The 19,613-nt window shown below is 44.9% G+C and overlaps 1 protein-coding gene across 2 annotated transcripts; it reads right to left on the bottom strand.

Annotated features, from left to right (window-relative positions):
- Positions 1–8,526: 8,526 nt before the first annotated feature.
- hdhd2 (haloacid dehalogenase-like hydrolase domain containing 2) lies at positions 8,527–19,600 on the bottom strand. 2 transcript variants are annotated; one of them, XM_080766899.1, is made up of 9 exons: positions 19,545–19,600; positions 18,289–18,401; positions 15,636–15,738; positions 14,543–14,648; positions 13,728–13,812; positions 12,764–12,929; positions 10,585–10,635; positions 9,803–9,866; positions 8,527–9,058 (listed from the first exon to the last, which is right to left on the bottom strand). In XM_080766899.1, the coding sequence occupies exons 2-9, from the start codon at positions 18,387–18,389 to the stop codon at positions 8,955–8,957; spliced, it is 780 nt and encodes a 259-aa protein (XP_080623025.1). In that variant the 5' UTR covers positions 18,390–18,401; positions 19,545–19,600; the 3' UTR covers positions 8,527–8,954. The 2 variants fall into 2 exon arrangements, with proteins under 2 accessions (XP_080623025.1, XP_080623024.1); XM_080766898.1 differs by lacking the exon at positions 19,545–19,600 and having other exon boundaries at positions 18,289–18,409.
- Positions 19,601–19,613: the final 13 nt, after the last annotated feature.

Raw genomic sequence — 19,613 nt, 5'->3', positions numbered from 1 at the left:
GTCTCTAAATGTTTTGATGAATTGAACAATGTGGACCCTGTTGTAAACAAGTGTAACGCTTAATTGGGTCGTCCACTCACAGTTAACAGTCTTTGTATTGAGTTTGTGCTTGAAATGTACTGTAATTCTACAAATTTAATAAATATTTCAATCAATCAATCAAAAAACGTGAATGTAATCTATTCTCAACAGTAAGCCATGAGTAAATTAAATATCCCTTATGTTTGAGGGGCACCAGCACCTCCTATACCTCTACCGCTTTTGTCCCCACAAAATGTCCACAACATTGACAATGAAGGGAAAATGTACGTCATCTTGTCCCACACGTCTCATGTCTCATATTTTGCCATCGACGGTGAAAGGAGAAATTAGGTCAAATGTCCGCCAAATATGACGTAAATGTAGTGGCAACCTGCAGGCATTCTGATATTGGCCAGTATAGCCTATATAAGATGATGCGTGATAATGTATACGATGATATAAGAGCGCCCCTCACTTCACACAGGTGTGATTTTGTATTTTACTATAGAGCAGTGCCGGTGCCCGTTGGGGTACTTACTGGTCTACTTGGAACGATGCAAGTTGGAAATGCTTACCCCTATGTGAGAACCACAGATTTAAATAATTGGTAGAAGCAAACTTATAGCCTGACACGCACACCTGCATTTTCATTTTGTGTCACTTCGCCAGAACATAATATAGGCTATATTCTTTAATGAGTGTGGCTTGCGTTTCAGGGCTGGAGCCAGGCTAGAAGCAAGTCCAAATAAGCAACTTTATTTTTATTTATTTTTTTTTTGAATGATTGAATAGTTATAGCCTAAACAGCACGAGGTACAGTCAGATATTGAAGCTTAAAGGATAACCAAAAAAAGCCTGCTGTAAACAAGTGTAATAACGCTTTATTATGGTGTCGTCCACAGTAACAGTTTTTGTATTGAGTTGTGCTTTGGTGTGAAATGTACCCATTCTGCATAGCCTACTGTTAATACATTCTTCAATCAATCAATCACCTGTGTATTCAATTAATCTACATACAAGTGAACTAGCCTACAGAAACGAGCCCCAAAATACTAGTGAAAGTGCCAAGAAAACTCCGCTTATAATAAGCAGACTTGGCAACAGCGGTCAACGCCCGTCCAACACCGCGTCATCATCCTGGACCCGCCTCCTTCCGAAAATACCAGATCCACAAGCTCACAAAGTGTCGCGTACACGCCGCGGTGTGAGCTTGTAGATTTCCACTGCGCCGCGCGACACCGTCGTGGGAAGAAGTATACATTGGACAAGTGTCGTTTTGTTTTGCACCTCCGGACTAGAGCGGATACGGAAACTCTTTGTCGTAGTATCCACATGTGTATGTGGAATTCCACCGGATATAGTAAGGCGGGCTCTAGACCGAATATGAGCGCTCAACAGTAAATATAATCCTAGCTTTCCACAGCAGGTACAGCAGTTTTGAGTGTTTGTATAAACACAAACATTGAAGACAAAAGTGAGGACGCAAATTGTGATTGGCCGGAATGTAGATGGTCGACGTTATGTATGATGATAAATTATGATGATAATAGATCAAGCGCCCCTCACTTCACACGGGTGTGATTTTTAAATATTTTATTATAGGCCTACAGACGTAAATTGGGAAGTGTTTCTTTTATAAATATAAAAATACAAATATATTAACACAGACTATACACACATTTTGCTCAATATTCTGCCTCTGCTGTCTGCCCTGCTTCAAATGATGTGACCTGGAGCCCCCTACTGGCCATTCTACTGTAACTACAGGCCTTGGATTGTTTTGTAACACTTCTGATAGATAGATAGATAGAGTGAGTCCCTGGACCCCAGTTCCCACAAACCCTGCTCATCCAAGTAGCCTATAGTATGAAGATGTATGAACCCAAATGACGTCACAGGGGGCAGTACAATAAATTATAGTGAAGATAACATACTGGGCTCGCTACTCAAGCCCACAATTATAATGTAAAAACAGACCGTTGATTCCAGTGTAGCCTACACGTGTACTGTACACTCTCCAAGTGAAAGCAACACAGATGATTTCACAGTGTAGATTATTGGGGTCCTATAGAGATACTAATCTTACGTTGTGGCGGTGTCTCAGCGGGTAGAGTGGCTGGATGGTAACCGCTATAGGTTGCCAGTTCGAACCCTGTGGTGCTCCCCCAGAGTTAGTGTCGAAGTGTCCTTGAGCAAGACTCTGAACCCCTAATTGCTCCTGATGTGCTGGTTGGTGCCTTTCGTTGCGGCGGTGTCTCAGCGGGTAGAGTGGCTGGATGGTAGCCGCAAGGTTATCAGTTCGAACCCTGTGGGCTCCCCCAGAGTTAGTGTCGAAGTGTCCTTGAGCAAGATTCTGAACCCCTAATTGCTCCTGATGTGCTGGTTGGTGCCTTTCTTTGCGGCGGTGGCTCAGGGGTAGATGAGTGGTTGGATGGTAACCGCTATAGGTTGCCAGTTCGAACCCTGTGGGCTCCCCCAGAGTTAGTGTCGAAGTGTTCCTTGAGCAAGACACTGAACCCCTAATTGCTCCTGATGTGCTGGTTGGTGCCTTGCACATGGTTTCCGCCACCATCGGTGTATGAATGTGTGTGTGTGTATGGGTGAATGTAATGCACAATGTAAAGCTCCTTGGATAAAGGCGCTATATAAATGCACCATATACCATTTGTGTGAGTGTGGGTCCTTGGCCTAACGCTAGGGGTTCTTTGAACAGAAAATAACTGGACTACACATCTACACGCCCCCCACACAGACCACACAGTGGATGTCAGTTGTGAAAGGGACTAAGAAGCACACAAGATAAATATCAAATGAAAAAAGATTTTCAGAATGTGTATTTGTAACCACATCTTGTCAGCTCAGAATAAAGTAGACTATACGACATCTTTTGGGAAACACCTATGATCTGCAGCCCCCCCTAATACTCGATAAAAAAACATGACAAAAAAACAACAAAAAGAAAACAAGAACAAAAAAAGGTCGTCATAAGAAAAAATAAAATAAAATAAGCCCTGGGTCTGTTCTGGGATAAATAAAATAATAACAAAAAAAAAATGTAAAAATCCAGAAATTGTAAAGGTGTTTGTTTATATGTTAGCTTTTCATCACCCTCTTCGAGCGCTTCAGGATATTGTACTGTCTCAGATGATTCTTCCAATTTTCAAATATGGCCGTGCTCGTGTCTCTGGTGACGTCCGAGTACTGCCTGGCGTAGCTCAGCCGGGGGTCGTTGGGGTCTATGAGATTGTGCGACAGGGGCATCATATGGCCGATCTCCTGGCTCTCCGTCCCATAATGGTCATATCCTGGCTCGTGCGACGCGGCGTACCCTCTCTTCGGTTCGTAGCAGAGTTTCTCTGCCTGGTTCCTCTGTTTCTGTATGCGCTCCTGTCTCAAGAGCTCCATGGGGCCTCCCTTCTTCAGCAGTCCGCCAGGCTTCTGGCTGTTGCTGTAAACGAGTCTCTCCGTCAAGTCTGGCTCCTTCTTTTCGAACAGCTCGTCGGTCTTCAGACGTCGGGCTTTCTCCTTCTCCCGCTGCGTGGCGAACAGCTTCTCGAAGACCCCCTTCTGTATCCTCCGCGCGTCCCTGGTGTTCTGCTCCTCCAGCTGCTTCCACAGCTTCTCGATTTCCTGAGAGGTCGGGTGTTTGTTCCTCTGCTCGTCCTTCTCCTGCAGCTTCTTCTTCAGGTCGTCCTTCTTCAGGTCTTCTCTCTCCAGTTGCTCCTTGGCGTAGCGCGCCACCCTGGCCATGTTGTCCCTCTTGCTGGCGGGGAGGTCGGGCGGGGTGGGCCTCTGGTTCTTCTGCCTGTTCTTCTGCTTCGTCTGTTCCTTCATGGCCTGCTCCCAGAGGTGGTGCTCCCAGAGCCGCTCGATCTCCTCCGCCACCTTGGTGTCCTCCAGCTTCTTCCTGCGCAGCAGCCTCTGCTTCAGTTCGACCTGCGCCTCCCGCTGCTTCTCCACCTCGGACAGGAGGAGGGCGCTGTGGAGCCTCCGGACACGTTCGGTCTGGGCAAACTGCTGGGCCTTGGCCCTTACCAGAGGGTCGGTCATGGCCCTCGGCGCCGGCTGAGGCATGTCTGCAACAGTGGCGCTGTTCTTATTCCTTTTTCCACTTGGCTTGGCGTCCGTCCGTTAGTCAAGTGATGGCGAGCGGGCGAGCCGCCGTGTATTTACAGCTTCGGTACGGCGGCGATTGTGACGTCACCCGGTATGGAGCGTGTGACGTCATCATTAAAGCGCGGGGCATGTCATGTGACATCCAGAGCCATGAGTTACGATATTGAGGGGGCAGAAACCGAGCGCTCGAGCGCTGTTCATACAGCCTGAACTGAGACAATTCAGCTGGAGTTGGAAATACATTGTTTTCAACCACAGAACACTCATTGGGCTAAATTAGGCCATATAGCCACTTGCCCAAATGTGATGACCTCACCTCATCACATTTGGGCACATTTGGGCAAGAGGCTAGATAGAGGCTGGCTCTGGCTGTTTTTAGCCCAAGGAGTGTTTTTCGTGCAAAACTAATGCTTTGGAATGTATTCAGAATCATGAAAAGTAGTTTGACACATTGCATGCTTCTTAAAGCATAATTCAAATTAATTTGTTTTGCCTTACAGGTTTTTAATGGTAGGCCTATATAGGCTTAATTACTCCAACTTTCAACCGCTGAATTGACCATGATCCACAATGTATACTCTTTTTGAGCGGCTACAGGTTTAATGTTTGTTTTTAGTTCAATGTTTGTTGTAAAAACGCCATTGACAATAAAGATAATTTAATGTTTGTTTTGTCTCAATGTTTGTTTTACATCATCATGTTGATATAATGTGGTGCCCCCACCACACTTCACACGGGTGTGATTTTTATTTGGATGAACCTATAACATAAGGATCATAAAAAAAAACCTTGAACGATTACTTTTTGCAATTTCTCTTGGGTCAAATCTTAGCTTGACTGGCTGGCCTTAATTGACAATGATTGCTTCTGAGAAAACAGATGACTCCGCCCACTGCAGGCTTCCGATGTAAAAAAGTAAGAAAAGTGGTGAAACTGAAACATGATGAGACCAATCAGACCATGATGATCCGAAGCCCTCAGCTCACCCACCCAGCTCACGGACAGCCAGGAACAGTGTCAGCTTGCATGCCGACATAAATAGTCCCACTTTAGGAGGTAAGTTGATGATTGTACACGTTGGAACAGATACAGTATGTTTAAAACGTCTGTATTTTTAAAACAATAATAATAAATTGTGTCACTCACGGCCGAGGCAGCCATGCATGGCATGCCCACACAATTACGCACAGTGCCGCAGCACACACGAACCACATGTGCAGCTGAGTCCAAAAAAACACACTCAGCTGAATGGGAATCTATACTCAATCTAGTTGTTACAAATGACATTCTTAACTAATTTATCGTCGATTGAAAGAGTTTTAAATATGGTTGTTTATATGAATATTTATTTATTGACATTGAAGTTGAATTATTTGTTGCGCACCTGTCAATCTGTTGATTAGAGCACTGCAGAGAGCAGTGGTTTTCAAACCTGTTGACACTCGTTCCGGACCCCCTTTAGAAAATAAATGATAATGCCAGGGACCCCCTTAAGATTTCTACGGCTCTAGATTCTCAACACGTTTAATTTCAAGGACCCCCATTTTGACATGACTTAGGTTACAGACCCCCCCCATTTAATTTGATCATTTCGATCTCTGGGACCAATTTATATTAAGTTTAGTTAGTGTACAAATGGACCTGTCATTTTTTGTACACTCTGAGTTACAGACTGTCACACTCTGGTCTTGAGTGAAGGTAGTGTTTGCCAAAAGGCACTTGATCAGCTCTCAAAAACACTCATGGCAAATCCTTTTATAGCTAAATCAAAACAGTTTTTAATTCTTCGCAGAGTTCACATGGAATGGTCGTTGAAACAAACAGAGCACCAAAATAAGTAGTTACAGTAACTTACAGCCCACTGGCCAGGTTGGCCCTACCAATTAAGGTCTGCTCCCTGTGTAATCCTACATTGATTGCTGGGGCAGTGGCAGGTGCTCCTCTTATAAAGGCTCGCCAACAATTTCTGTAGGCGTACTTCTTTGCGTTTTAATGGCTGAAACTGTAGCGAACATTTTCCAATGCTACGCAAAAGCAAGCCTGATAAAAGTATCAAACTCAAAATGTACCAGAACACGGGAAATTACATCTACAGTAGATGTAGAGTAGTACTCTGTTAAAATGTTTCGGGGAGAGGACCCCCAGATATTCCACGCAAAGGGATTCTTATTTTGTATGCAATTCACTTCAGCTCATTTTATTACGCCTACTAATCGTATATCTGTTTTGACAGTGGCACCAATCATCTGGGCTGAGTATCTCTACCGCCACCATGACTGACTTCACGTCACAACCAACACCTGATAAAGTCTACGTCATGTACCATGGAACCGCCAGGGAAAATTTAAATTCCATCAGGTCACGGGGCTTCTTGCAGTCCAAGGACGGGGTGCTGGGCCGCGGGGTGTACCTCAGCCGGGACCTGCAGAAAGCCAGCCGCTACCCCCGCCATCTCCCCGCGTCCCAGCGCGCTGTCTGTAGGGTGGCGGTGAACGTGGGCAACGTGATCGCCATCGAGTACGACGGCCATCCGCGGCAGTACACCTGGAAGGACCACGGCTACGACACGGCCTGGGTGCCCCCCGTCGGGGGCGTCTTGGAAGAGAGCTGCGTCTGGGACCCCAATCGCATCTCCATTCTGGACATGACCCCCCACGACCACGTGCAGGAGACGCCCTCAACACCACAGTGACCACACCCCCAGTGTGGCGTCTACTACCAATAAGAGGCCTCACAGTTGTTACTATAGCACTATATAGTATATATATATATACATAGTTTAATTATATAGATATTCCACTGTTCTTAGCGTTCTTAACAGTAGGTACAGGTTACCCTGCATGTACCTACTGTATACACACTGTTGGTAGTATCTGTTCTTGTACCCATTGTACGTACATGGCTTTAAGTGGTTAAAAGGGACACAGGCAAAGAAAACAAATGCGAGTTACTTACAGTACAAAATACTTTATTAAGGGCCAGATGCAGCAAGCAGTGCTTTGTGAAATAAATACTACATAATCTGGAGCAAACTCTCTGAGAACTTCAGTGTGGCACTACTCTTAGTCTTATTCACTCTTATCTCTTTAGAAACACAACTAAACTAAGACGTTTGCTGCCGCCTTTCATTTTTTTTTCATTTTCCTTTCTCTTCTGCACCGTCTGCATTTGTATCCGTTATTTGTACTACTTTTGTTTTATCGCATCCTAATGTCAAATTATAATTGTGTTTACCGTTTACTTTGCTTGATGTTCTGCACAAAGCTCCTGTTGAAATGTGCTACACAAATAAAACCGTGTGTTGCCTTATCTTATCCATTCTTTTTTTTTACTACATATTTATTTTTATCCCACGATTTTGTAACCCATTTTTCACCCCTGTGTCAATCATCTAATGTGATCCTGCGCTCTACACACCCTCCACCAACCTAGTCCCCATATATGGGGGACAAGGGGAGAGCAACCTAGTCCCCATATATGGGGGACAAGGGGAGAGCAACCTAGTCCCCATATATGGGGGACAAGGGGAGAGCAACGGACTTGAACTCATGCTTCCTTCATGCCTGAGTGTCCAAGTTGCTCCTTTACACCTGACAGGGGGGAGTTTCCCTGGTTGGACGTAGCGCGTGGAAGGAACACGTTATTCCAACCAGTTCCTTTCCCCTCCATCATTCTTTCAACTTTGCATGGTCAAAATAATTAGTGTTGATTTCGTCGACTAAAACTACTAAGACTACCTTTTTTCCACCGATGATAACTAAATGGAAACTAAATGAAAATTAAGCTATGATGACTAAAACTATGAGACTAAATATACTGACAATTTTGTCAACAAATAACTAGACTAAAATGTTAGGAAGGGACTAGTGGACAAGAGATCCAGTATAAGTCATTTTACACTTGGTTGCATGCTGAAAATATCCGTTTTCAGCAGGTGTACAAACGTCATTACGACGGCATCAAGTCCTGCCAAAATTAATTTTAGTCGACTAAATCTAGTTGATTTAGTAAAATCTTATGATATTTAGTCGACTGAAACTGAAACACAAAAACATTCCGTGTGACTAAAACTAAATGAAAACTATTCAAGAGACTTGACTAAAATAATAAAATTGCTGCTAAAAACAACACTGGGTCAAATCAAGTAACTGTGATTCTGGGTTGTAATAAACAGTAGTATACATTCTTACTGACGCATTTATGTTCAGTTTTATACCAGAATCTCATGCGTTAACCCATTCTGAACGGGAACCCGTTTTGGTGTTAGCATCATGTTATGCTTTAGCTATTGAAAAATAGCAGACCTACAAGCTCATAGCGCGCCACCGAGTGGCGCGCTATGAGCTTGTAGATCTGCTATTTTTGAAAAATCGAATCGAAGAACGACTGACATTTTTAGAATCTGATCTCAGGTCAGAATGGGTTAATCAGACCAGTGTGTGTCCAGTGGAAACCACGTATGAATCTGATCTCAGGTCAGAATGGGTTAATCGTGCATCCATAGCTGTATAACAGATTATGGGCGGCGGTGGCTCAGGGGTAGAGTGTCCCAATGGTAACCGCAAGGTTGCCAGTTCGAACCCTGTGGGCTCCCCCAGAGTTGGTGTCGAAGTGTCCTGGAGCAAGACACTGAACCCCAAATTGCTCCCGATGTGCAGGTTGGTGCCTTGCATGGTTTCCGCCGCCCGCCATCGGCGTGTGAGTGAATGGGTGAATGTAATGCACGATCTACGTAAAGCGCCTTGGATAGAGGCGCTGTATAAATGCACCATTTACCATTTATTATGCTATAATATTAATAACATGTCTGACGTTGTTCACAACAGGTTGTTCAGGATGTGTTCCACGGCCTCGGGGAAGCTGTCACAGGTCAGGTAAGGTGAGGGTGTGATTTTACTCTCGTCTCCGGCTCTGTATTTACCTGTGGAGATGAAGACAACGATATGCTAATCAGTCACTAGTCAATAGTAGTAGAAGTATCAGAATTAGTAGTAGTAGTAACGGTAGGCATAGTGGTTGTACATGTAGTGTTAGTAGTAGTATCATTATTAGGAGTGGTATTATTTATTTAGAAGCATTAGTAGCATTAAAGGGACACTTCACCCTTTTTGCAAAAAAATATATGTTAATGACGTTTAGAAGCTTTAGATCACTTTCCTGGGGGTCTTTATGTATGTAATATGTGGTTTTAGATATTTTAGATTGTAGCAGTGAGCCTGTTGTCTCTGATGTCATGGACACAGCTGGTCTCACTACCTTCCTGGACTACAATTCCCATAATTATTTGGTGCACTGCTCCTCCTTGTGGATAGGGGGGAGAGCTGTCTTACTGAGACAACATGTAGTCCAGGAAGGAAGTGAGCCCAGTGTCCATGACACCAGAGACAACAAGCTCACTGCTACAATCTAAAATATCTAAAACCACATATTACACACACAAAGACCCCCAGGAAAGTGTTCTAAAGCTTCTAAACGTCATTAACATATATTTTTTTTGCAAAAAGGGTGAAGTGTCCCTTTAAGGGCTATTCATAGTTGAGTTTTCGGTGAAGAGGTGACCAGAGAGATGGGCGTGCGGTGGTCACCTCTTCAGCAAAAACTGGACTATAAATAGGCCTTAATAATAATAGTGCTATTGAGAATATGTATATTTTACTGAACTCACCGGTTTTAACTAAAATACCCAGCATTCCTGTAAGCTGAGCCCCTCCCACATCGTCTCTGACGTCCTATGAGTAGACAAAAGATCACAACACACGTGTTGCTATAGGATACAAGCCTGCAAAGGGGGCACAAAAACAGCAGTTGGCCAGTGGTTCTCCACCTTGTCTGGATCAGGGCTCACTTGTAATAATCTTGACTTACTTCACCACCGACGCAATAACCTCAGCAAGCTGATGATAACATCAGGTTTATCCTCCCTGACTGAGAGGCGAGATAAGCATTGGCACCCATTTGTATATAAAGCCATTGCTGGGATGCTCCCTGACTATATTTGTCCCATGATGGAACTGAACACTAGCACCTATCAGACCCGCTCTAGTGATTTCTCAAGGCTCAAGGTTCCTCAGGTCCAGACAGAGTTGGGCAGGACAGCTTTCTGTCAAATATGGCCCAATTTCGTGGAATGAACTTTAAAACTCTTTAAATCTGAGCTCCGCATGCCATCCTTCGGTCAGTTCAAACTGAGCTCCCTGCCATCCTCCAGAACGTTTTTCACCGTGATTTGCTCCTGCTTCAATTGATCTATTTTACTGATGGTTGTTCCTTTGTAATTCATATCCTGATTTATAATATTGTTTGATATATTGTTTTTTGACTGTATTTTGTGTATTGGCTACATTGGCCACATTGAAAATGAGGGCTTGCCCTCAACTGTATAGTATAAATAAAGGTGATGATGATGATGATGATGATAACATGACACAAAGCCCACGAAATACTTACATCTCCAATCATGGCAGCCTCTTCGGGGCTGCATCCTAGCTCCGACAGGGCCTGCGTAGGACAGAACAAAAGATGGTACATCAAACGGGAACACCACCCTGCTCCACACCATTCAGAGTAGGAACGCCACCCTGCTCCACACCATTCAGAGTAGGAACGCCACCCTGCTCCACACCATTCAGAGTAGGAACGCCACCCTGCTCCACACCATTCAGAGTAGGAACGCCACCCTGCTCCACACCATTCAGAGTAGGAACGCCACCCTGCTCCACACCATTCAGAGTAGGAACGCCACCCTGCTCCACACCATTCAGAGTAGGAACGCCACCCTGCTCCACACCATTCAGAGTAGGAACGCCACCCTGCTCCACACCATTCAGAGTAGGAACGCCACCCTGCTCCACACCATTCAGAGTAGGAACGCCACCCTGCTCCACACCATTCAGAGTAGGAACGCCACCCTGCTCCACACCATTCAGAGTAGGAACGCCACCCTGCTCCACACCATTCAGAGTAGGAACGCCACCCTGCTCCACACCATTCAGAGTAGGAACGCCACCCTGCTCCACACCATTCAGAGTAGGAACGCCACCCTGCTCCACACCATTCAGAGTAGGAACGCCACCCTGCTCCACACCATTCAGAGTAGGAACGCCACCCTGCTCCACACCATTCAGAGTAGGAACGCCACCCTGCTCCACACCATTCAGAGTAGGAATGCCACCCTGCTCCACACCATTCAGAGTAGGAAGGAACGCCACCCTGCTCCACACCATTCAGAGTAGGAACGCCACCCTGCTCCACACCATTCAGAGTAGGAAGGAACGCCACCCTGCTCCACACCATTTAGAGTAGGAACGCCACCCTGCTCCACACCATTCAGAGTAGGAACGCCACCCTGCTCCACACCATTCAGAGTAGGAACGCCACCCTGCTCCACACCATTCAGAGTAGGAACGCCACCCTGCTCTAGGAACGCCACCCTGCTCCACACCATTCAGAGTAGGAACGCCACCCTGCTCCACACCATTCAGAGTAGGAACGCCACCCTGCTCTAGGAACGCCACCCTGCTCCACACCATTCAGAGTAGGAACGCCACCCTGCTCCACACCATTCAGAGTAGGAACGCCACCCTGCTCTAGGAACGCCACCCTGCTCCACACCATTCAGAGTTGGAACGCCACCCTGCTCTAGGAACGCCACCCTGCTCCACACCATTCAGAGTAGGAACGCCACCCTGCTCTAGGAACGCCACCCTGCTCCACACCATTCAGAGTAGGAAGGAACGCCACCCTGCTCCACACCATTCAGAGTAGGAACGCCACCCTGCTCTAGGAACGCCACCCTGCTCCACACCATTCAGAGTTGGAACGCCACCCTGCTCTAGGAACGCCACCCTGCTCCACACCATTCAGAGTAGGAACGCCACCCTGCTCTAGGAACGCCACCCTGCTCCACACCATTCAGAGTAGGAAGGAACGTCACCCTGCTCCACACCATTCAGAGTAGGAAGGAACGCCACCCTGCTCCACACCATTCAGAGTAGGAACGCCACCCTGCTCCACACCATTCAGAGTAGGAAGGAACGCCACCCTGCTCCACACCATTCAGAGTAGGAACGCCACCCTGCTCCACACCATTCAGAGTAGGAACGCCACCCTGCTCCACACCATTCAGAGTAGGAACGCCACCCTGCTCCACACCATTCAGAGTAGGAACGCCACCCTGCTCCACACCATTCAGAGTAGGAACGCCACCCTGCTCCACACCATTCAGAGTAGGAACGCCACCCTGCTCCACATCATTCAGAGTAGGAACGCCACCCTGCTCCACACCATTCAAATCCCTACGTCATCATGACTCCAACTTCTCTGCGTTTTAAATATGTGTAGTGGGCTGGCAGAGGAAGTGTAGCGCCCAGGATTACATTAGATAATTGACACTGGGTGAAAAAAAAAAGAGTTGCAAAATCGTGGGATACAAAAAAAAACTGAACTGAGTGGTGCAACTCCCCTCTCTCTCCCCCCCTCCTCCTCCTCTCTCTCTCTCTCTCTCTATATTTTTTATGTATTTGATGTATTACCATGTGTTCTTCTTGCTTACTGTAAGTCACTCTGGATCAAGAGCGTCTGCTATAAATGCTTGAATGATACATTGTAAACTATAGCCTGGCCAGACCTGTGTGAAGAAGGCTGGTTGCGGCTTCCCCACCACGGTGGCCGTGCAGTCTGCAGCGTACTCCAGGGCGGCGACAAAGGGCCCGGGGCCCAGCGCCAGGCCGTCCTCACGTCTGTAATAGCGGGCTTTGTGGATGGCGATGAGAGGAGCTCCGTCCAGGACCAACCTGAACACATCACACAGTAGTCAGGAGGACCAACCTGAACACATCACACAGTGACAGTAGTCATTCATTGTAGAACGTCGAACAAATAATTAGAAAGAAGAAAAACAAAACAAAAAAGTGTTGGGTTACGATGGGTTGTAGCCCATGTTTTTTGAAATTTTGAAAAAAAAAGTTATCCTCGTTTCTCATCATTTTGGACCGTGGGCTATAGCCCATATCGTACGGCATACTATGACACGCCGTTTTTCATAATTTTTGAGATTTGAAAAAAATGAAAAAATGAAAAAAATGATGGGTTATAGCCCATGTTTTTTGAAATTTTGAAAAAAGAATCCAGGCCCATGAATTAGAGGATAAAGCTCACCTGTTACCCAAATAGTTGAATACACAAAAAAAAATTCCACAATTACCATTTCCGCAATTTCCATTTCCGCAATTTCCGCAATTTCCGCAATTACCATTTCCGCAATTTCCATTTCCACCATTTCCGCAATTTCGCAATTACCATTTCCGCAATTTCCGCAATTTTTTTTACCCTGCCCTTTTTTCTTCTTTCTAATTATTTGCTCGGCCCAAACAAATGTGTTCATGATGAGTTGTCACCATCCGAGTTTGCTTTGTCTGAGGCTTACACGTCTTTAAATAAATACTTTCTGAAACGTCTATGGGGGAAATGAATGCGCCTTTATTATGAATATTCCTGGACAAAGAAAGTGTTAACAGTGTATATTTCAACCTGAACGCTGTGTTGAGAGTCTGGTAGTTGAAGTGTTCAGTGTTATTAACAGTGTATTCAACCTGAACGCTGTGTTGAGAGTCTGGTAGTTGAAGTGTTCAGGAGCCAGTCCAATCACTACCGCATTGGGCTCGGATGTGTCAATACCTGCACACACACACACACACACACACACACACACACACACACACACACACACACACACACACTCTGTGAGCTTGCAGACCATACCTGGGCAACTTGGAGACCTTGGCTGGGGCCACATGCGGCCCCCACCTTCACTTAATGCGGCCCTCAGGTTAATATCAGAAAACTGATATATTATTGATTTCAGCTAATTACTAGTATTAAAATATTATTGTCTTTTTTTATGTCCAATATGTATTTGTATTTAGTTCATAAAGTTAACATAACTATAACTAAATGCATTTGAAAAAAAAATATATATATACACTTTTCAGGATTCCAATTCAAAAATAGCAAAACATTATTCAGGATTTCAATTCAAATATAGCTAAAATAGCTGATCTACAAGTTCAAAACGCGTCGCACTGCGACGCGTTTTGAGCTTGTAGATCGGCAATTTTTGCTACGACAGTAATATGCAATGTTCCCCAACCCTGTTGTAGATCTATTTTCTTAATAACATCACTAATCATAATAGTTGAAATGTTTTAACTCTGTGCCTGTGGGTTTCTAATGAACCAATGAAAAGCAGTGAGGAGCACTAACAAGCACTTGTGACTACTAAATAATAATTACATTATAAATCCACTGGGATTACACACATTCTTTCTTCTATCTCCTGAAAAGAAACAAATTAATAAACACAAAACCCTTATGTTGTAGAGCTGATGTGAGCTGATTGATGCAGTACCGGTGAAGTCCTCCAGGGCGCGCTGTTCCAGCAGCAGTAGAGGTCTGTGTTGATGCTGCTCCACCAGCCTCCTCGCTGCCGTCAGAGACGTGAAGATCTCGTGCTCCTGCAAGGTCAAAGGTCAGCAGAACGCCACAACGTTCATGTCAGGGATCACAATATTAATGTGTCTTTTTTGCCCATGGACGTTCTCATCGGGCCCAAAAATTAAGACCCGGCCCTAAGGGCCGATTCATACTCCTATGTTAGAGCCGAATAAAAGTCGGTTCGGCTCTGTAGAGCCTACAATGTGACGTCATTTGAGGTTCGGGGGGGGGGGGGGGGTACCGTCCTAAAGTCGGCTCTTCGGTGCTACTGAAAATGTCTGACGAGCCGAAATCATTTCGGCACTACAGTGCCGAAACAGCGGTAAAATAGGAGTATGAATCGGCCCTAACTGGGCCCTAACTGATCAGGCCCTAGGCCCGGCCCGGCCCGACTAATTAGCATAGATTTTAGGCCCGACCCGGCCCTAAAACGTTGTGTTGGGTCGGGCCTGGTCGGGTTTGTGCAGAATTTGAGAACTCTACACAGAGTAAAAGTGAAACGCCAGTCAGCTTCATATAGATAAATACACAAACAGACAGAACAGAACTATTATTTTTATTATTCTAAACAAATTCAATATATATATATTTGAAGGTGCACGCAAATTGTGATTGACCGGAATGAGATGATGATGATGTATGATGAAAAGAGCGCCCCTCACACACAACAACTTTATAATAAAAAATAGCAGACAAACGCTTGTGTAGGCCTAGATCTGCTATTTTAAAATAAATAAAAAGAATAGTACTGTATGTAGGGTTAAAGTGTTTAAACATCTAATGTACAATTGGGTACAGTTCAACCCCAGATCCCTCTTTGAGAACATTAGTCTCACGGACCTCCATTAGATATAATATGATTGTCTTTTCTCTGGGATCCCAATCTACACTGTACTGTAAGACCCTCAGTGTGTGCAAGATGTAACCAAATGGACCCTTAATAAGGTCTAAGTTACAGAACGGGTAAAGAAGGTCCATTTGGTTCAGAACAAAGAAGAATGTTTCACCTGGAGGTCAAAGTTGAGTCGCGTCAGTCTTTCCAGAAGATTCCTCTTGCTCTCCTTGGTGGTGTTGGTCACAAACTTCACCGCTACGGACGCCTTTCGCAACCTGGCAACCAGTGGTGGAAAATAACGAAGTACAATTACTTCGTTACTGTACTTAAGTACACGTTTTGAGAATTTGTACTTTTATTTACTATTTTTATTTTTCTGTATTTTTACTTTTACTTCGTTACATTTACAAGTAAAAAATCGTACTTTTAATCCGCTACATTAAAATTGGACACCTTTCGTTACTCGCTACACATTTCCACGCGAAATATGCGCAATCTCCGCATTTTCCACATAAAGTTTATAAAGTCATCGCCTCACTCATTCGTTCACATTCACACAGAAGCATGGTGGTGCGGTGCGTTGAAAAAGCTGGACAAGAAGCGCCCGTCTCTCTCTCTCTCTCTCTCTCTCTGTCTCTCTCTGGTGCGGTGAATAAATAACAGCGAGCCGCGCTGTGTGTGTGTGTGTGTGTGTGTGTGTGTGTGTGTGTGTGTGTGTGTGTCTGACGTACGCTGCATCTGCTGGTTATTGCAGTTCTGTTTTCGTCACATTGACGAAAACAGAACTGCAATAGCAGCAGATGCAGCGCATGTGTATGGGACTCACATACACATCTTAACGTCAGGAACGTTACACGACTCACCCATCCAGGTGATTGCAATAATAATCACTGTAGGCCGTCTTTACCGTGCATTGCATGTAAACGTCTGTCGAACGGGATGGTCGTTAAAGTTGATATCGGTTTCAACTTTATCCCCCAATAATGAAATCCACATTTGTGCATAGGCCTATAGCCTACTGTAGGCTTTTTTTTACTCTATTTAGAAGACATTTTCAAGCTCTTGCTAATGAAATGATCGATTATTTTTATGGAGAAATAATTTACATGCATCTCAATGGGAGACAGTTTGCCCTGCAAAGTGGAGTGGGTGGGGCTTAATTAGTGAAGGGCTAATTATAATGCGTGAATTCATGCAATTATAATGTCTGTTTTGCAAATTGCAATGGCTCTCCCCATTCTCCCCTAAATCTGAAATATATTTTTGTGTGAGCTTGCTTGCACCCTGAGTTGTTTGTAATGTTTGTAATGATAATGAGTGGCCAGTTTAGTTTCTATAGTGTTTATCCCAACACAAACATCAAATGCCATTGATAATGAATGGCCAGTTTCGAGACGAGTGTTGAAATAAAGCCACTTTTGGACTTCATTTCTTTGTAGGCATTTTGAAAAGCATGTTGTACTTTTTACTTGTACTTTGTAATTTTTACTTTTATACTTAAGTACATTTTTACACCGGGTACTTTTTGTACTTAAGTACATTTCATTTGAGGTACTTTTATACTTTTACTTAAGTAACTTTCTTAATGGGTACTTTGTACTTTTACTTAAGTAATTTTCAAGTAGAGAATCAGTACTTCTACTTAAGTAAAATATTTTTGTACTTTTTCCACCACTGCTGGCAACACAGAGAACAACGACCGAACCCTTAAAGAGGTGATGCAGGAGCACCGATGGCAGAGTTATTGAATTGCAGAGTACCACATATAGTTAGTATAGTATAATACCACCACACATTTAGGGCAGATTCGTTCCCGAATACGACTGCCTGGTCCACGCTGGCCATGATTCACATTGGCCTAAGTAATTATTCCACACCCGAGTACACTTCATTCAACTATTCAATGCTTTTATACATTGCATTGATCCGTATTCCGAGTACACTTTATTCAACTGTATTCAATGTGAAAGCATGTGAATACAGTGTACTCACATTCCGAGTATACACTTCAATCAGTCCCGAGACTATACCTCCCCATGCGGTCCTGGCCCGGGAACGGCTGGGTGATCCGCTCCCGGGAACGTTACGCAGCATTCATTTCACACCAACCACAACATCTGCCAAGTGGTCCCAAGTGTGCACCCGGGACAATAGTGTGAATCTGCCCATAGTGTCCACCTTGAGATTGGGAGGTCGGGGTTCCATCCTTATAAAGACTATAAATAAATGGGGACCGCAACCATGCCTCCCTGCTTGGCACTCAGCGTCAAGGGTTCCACGCCTCCCTGCTTGGCACTCAGCGTCAAGGGTTCCACGCCTCCCTGCTTGGCACTCAGCGTCAAGGGTTCCACGCCTCCCTGCTTGGCACTCAGCGTCAAGGGTTCCACGCCTCCCTGCTTGGCACTCAGCGTCAAGGGTTCCACGCCTCCCTGCTTGGCACTCAGCGTCAAGGGTTCCACGCCTCCCTGCTTGGCACTCAGCGTCAAGGGTTCCACGCCTCCCTGCTTGGCACTCAGCGTCAAGGGTTCCACGCCTCCCTGCTTGGCACTCAGCGTCAAGGGTTCCACGCCTCCCTGCTTGGCACTCAGCGTCAAGGGTTCCACGCCTCCCTGCTTGGCACTCAGCGTCAAGGGTTCCACGCCTCCCTGCTTGGCACTCAGCGTCAAGGGTTCCACGCCTCCCTGCTTGGCACTCAGCGTCAAGGGTTCCACGCCTCCCTGCTTGGCCCTCGGCGTGAAGGGTTGGCACATACCTGTTGAGGGCATCGTCCACGCCTCCCTGCTTGGCACTCGGTGTCAAGGGTTGGCATACTGTATATACAGTACCTGTTGAGGGCATCCTGTGCGCCCGGGACAGCTGTGTCGTCGATGTGCAGCGTTCCACTCAGGTCGACGAGGACGGCCTTCAGGGTGCGTCTCCTCGCCATACTGACTGACGCCTGCACTCCTTGCAGGGCAACAGACAACCATGCATACATTAGTCTGAACCACATGAAGCCCCTGAAACCATGCATTCATTAGTCTGAACCACATGAGTCTAGAGTATTGTTTATTGTTTCCCAGTTAGCTTTTGCCTTGACAAAAGCTAGTCTTCCTGGGGTCCGACACAGACAAACATTTAACATTTAACAAAGGCAATACTTACAATTGTTTACAAACACCAACTCAAAATAAAACAGTAAAATAAAATAAGAAATAAAAAAACAAAGAAAAACATAGCAAAGATCACTTTCAACACATTATACATCTGAATTATTATTTTCCCAGGGTTACTGCAGTATGGTTTACATTAGGAGTAAACTGGAAACCATGCATATATTAGTCTTAACCAGATGAACCCTGAGTCTACAGTGAACTGGAACTGAGTTGGCTCTGTACTTGGACCGCTTCTTCTAATCTACATGATTGTAATGTGCTATTTTCGGCTAATTTGTTTATTTGAAAAGGATCCCCACCCATTAGCTTATGCCATGGCAATCCCTACCGGTATATATAAAACAGAAACGGGTACGAAATAACATGCAAATGAATTAAGTAAATTCCCCTGCACCTTTTTCATGAAGGCTGATGTTTTTTTAAGTGGTACATTATTCCTATAAATTAGTTTTTTTTGTTGTCTTAGAACTAGGTACAATGTGACCCTCCTAAACAGTCTCTCTCTCAGTCTCAGCTTAACTGTTTTTGATTGATTTAAATATGTATTAACAGTATTACAGTAGGCTACATTTCAAGCACAACGAGACAAAGACTGTTAACTGTGAGTGGACGACCCAACACAAGAGGTTCCACCTTGTTCAATCAATTCATCTGTCTGTCTTCCCTCCTTTGTCTGTCTCTCCTACGATGTAGGACAGCTTTGCTGCTGTCTCTCTAGTCTAGAGATAGATCAGTAATATGCTACTATTTAGATTGTCTACACTCAGGTTGTTGTTGTGATCATGGTCATGGGTGATTGTGAAGTTTGTGAACCCTACCACCGCACTCCAGTAAACACAATACTATTCTCTGTACAACGCATTGTCATTGCATATCAATAACACCATTATATTAATTCATTACATATTCATAAAGCGTGCTATTACCGTGATATTAACCTTCACAGGTACACTTCCATCTGACTGCTACTGCTTCTGCTGCTGATGTAATGTTTA

The sequence above is a fragment of the Protomyctophum bolini genome (assembly GCF_963924005.1).
Source record: "Protomyctophum bolini genome assembly, chromosome: 6".
Lineage (NCBI taxonomy): Eukaryota > Metazoa > Chordata > Actinopteri > Myctophiformes > Myctophidae > Protomyctophum > Protomyctophum bolini.
This window is presented reverse-complemented; position numbering and strand designations above follow the sequence as displayed.